Here is a 2,207-nt window from a genome sequence, read left to right as displayed (position 1 = left end):
ACAATCATAGATAGATAGTCATTATACGAAAGAAAATGCAAATAAAAGCTTGAATCACGTTAATCCATGTGAATTCATGCTGAGCAGTAAATACATAAATAGTTAAAAAAGCTAAAAACTAAAAATGAAAATAACATTAAAGACACAATATTTCACTCAGTATCACGGTATCTAAAAACGTCCTTTGGAAAGTGTACATAAGACTCTACTCTTTAAGAAGTGAAAATGTTGAAGGTATAGTCTGGTAGCATTTAAACAAATCATGAAAAAGCAAATATATTTTGTTGATTTTATTTAGTCATTTAGTAAACTAGGAGGAAGAGAGGCTGCCTGTAGACTACATGGGTTTGCCCTTAATAATCTTATACTAGAGACCTATATATAAACTACAACCATAATCTTTTCAAATCCATTTTTAAACCATACTTAAAGTCTGTTTTCTGTAAGTTATGTATTTGTTTTTCCATTGACGTATTTCACTCGTATTTAGCTTTCATAAATGTGACAAGTTCCCATCTTCTTTAATAGCATGATTTTTCAGGAAATAACTAATCTATTTGGCTTTAATGAAATCAGTATTTCATATCATATCACTTATGTACGACTGTTGAAAAATATTTAATAATAATGATTGATAAAAATATGTTAAAAACACCGAGGGTTTTAACTTTGCTTCACACTGAAGGATTTAATATTTAATCTTGCTTATATTCAGTAATGCAGGGAAAAATATATTCATAAAAATTCGGATAAAAACATTGAATAAGAAAGAAAGAAAGAAAAATGATTGTGTGTAGATGAAAACGATATACTTCATTAACTAACAGTGACGTAATTCATTGCAAATTCAATAATAAAAGAAAAACCACATTTCCACTTAAAACAAAGATTTCACCATTATAATTACTTATATGAATCTAAACAGGATTTCTCTCAAAGAAAATTATAATAATAATGATGACAATGGTAATCAAAGTAGTAATAATAACAATAATAAACTAACAATAAAATTGGTAATAATCCTCATTACACAACATAGTGAAAATTACAATATAATAAATAACGATGATAATGATGATAATAAAACAATAATAACAACTACAACAACACTGACATAAATAACAAAATCAATCTCCGCCTTCAGGTCATCATCACCCACAGTGCCACTTGTCACGGTGCCACTGAACCCACGCCTTCACTGCCACTCTGCCACGCATCAGCCGTCGCAGTGCCATACCCCTTTTATAGCATGGCTTCCTCTGTTTCCTCAACGAAAGTCGGCGACATACTCCCGCCGCCGTTAGGATGGAAGGATGCCCCGCCACTACTGCCTTCGTCTCTCTTCAGGCTTTCTCGCTTGTTGCCTGTCTTCCGTAGCATGCCCTGCGTGTAGGTGAGGGGAAAAGAGAGAGAGAGAGGGGAAGAAAAGAATAAAAAAGGGGAGTTAGATATGGAAGCGGTTGATCGTGAGTTTTTATTCTATTTTATTTTTTAAAATAAAATGGGGGGGGGGGGTTTAGTGGGGGTTGCAGTACTGTTATTGTTTGAAAATAACCTTTGTAAGTTTAATAAAAAGAAGAAAAAAATCTTATTAATCATCAGATCTTTTCATGTTAATATGAAGTTGATATACTAGGTTGATTTCATGCATTCGTTTGGGCTCACTAAGCGTGTTTCTGATAAACGAATCTAGTAACGGTAAAAACTTCTTTGTCTAGAAAAATACGAATAAAAATATAAATGCTGAAGACTGAAGCACGGCGACAAAAAAAAAAATGTATTGTATTGAAAAGTCCGTTTCTTTAGTGCATATCAATTTGCTAATTACACATTTCCGGTGCACTATGCAATGTTTCCATGTATTATATTTCAATGTTGCAGTTGTAAGAGATTAGAATCATGAATATATTTATCATGATTAATTCAATAATAGAATTATATACTTTATAACTGTTATTATCCTTGTTAATACTTTTCATGTCATTACCTTTGCTGATACTACCGTTATCACTATTATTACTACTGTCATTAATAAAATTATCATTATCTTTATCATCACCATTATCACCATGAGTTTCCAGCCACACGCCGAGAAATTATTTATTACCGCCAACAGAGTAAGTGAAACAAGGCTGCGTTAACCGTAGAGTTTATCGCGGCGGTATTTCGTGGAGAAACGCATTGTTAAATAATAAACGGAAGTATTT

General features: G+C 32.1%; 1 protein-coding gene across 1 annotated transcript in view; it reads right to left on the bottom strand.

Moving 5' to 3' along the window:
* Positions 1-680: 680 nt before the first annotated feature.
* The window catches only part of LOC119584520 (neither inactivation nor afterpotential protein C-like), a 72,897-nt gene continuing 71,370 nt past the window's right edge, over positions 681-2,207 (bottom strand). Inside the window, 1 exon segment of the mRNA XM_037933179.1 lies at positions 681-1,383. Within this exon segment, the coding sequence (XP_037789107.1) occupies positions 1,243-1,383 (141 nt within the window). The 3' untranslated portion in view covers positions 681-1,242.

Source organism: Penaeus monodon, chromosome 2, assembly GCF_015228065.2.
Source record: "Penaeus monodon isolate SGIC_2016 chromosome 2, NSTDA_Pmon_1, whole genome shotgun sequence".
Lineage (NCBI taxonomy): Eukaryota > Metazoa > Arthropoda > Malacostraca > Decapoda > Penaeidae > Penaeus > Penaeus monodon.
The sequence above is the reverse complement of the archived record's forward strand: the minus strand, read 5'-3'. Positions and strand labels throughout refer to the sequence as shown.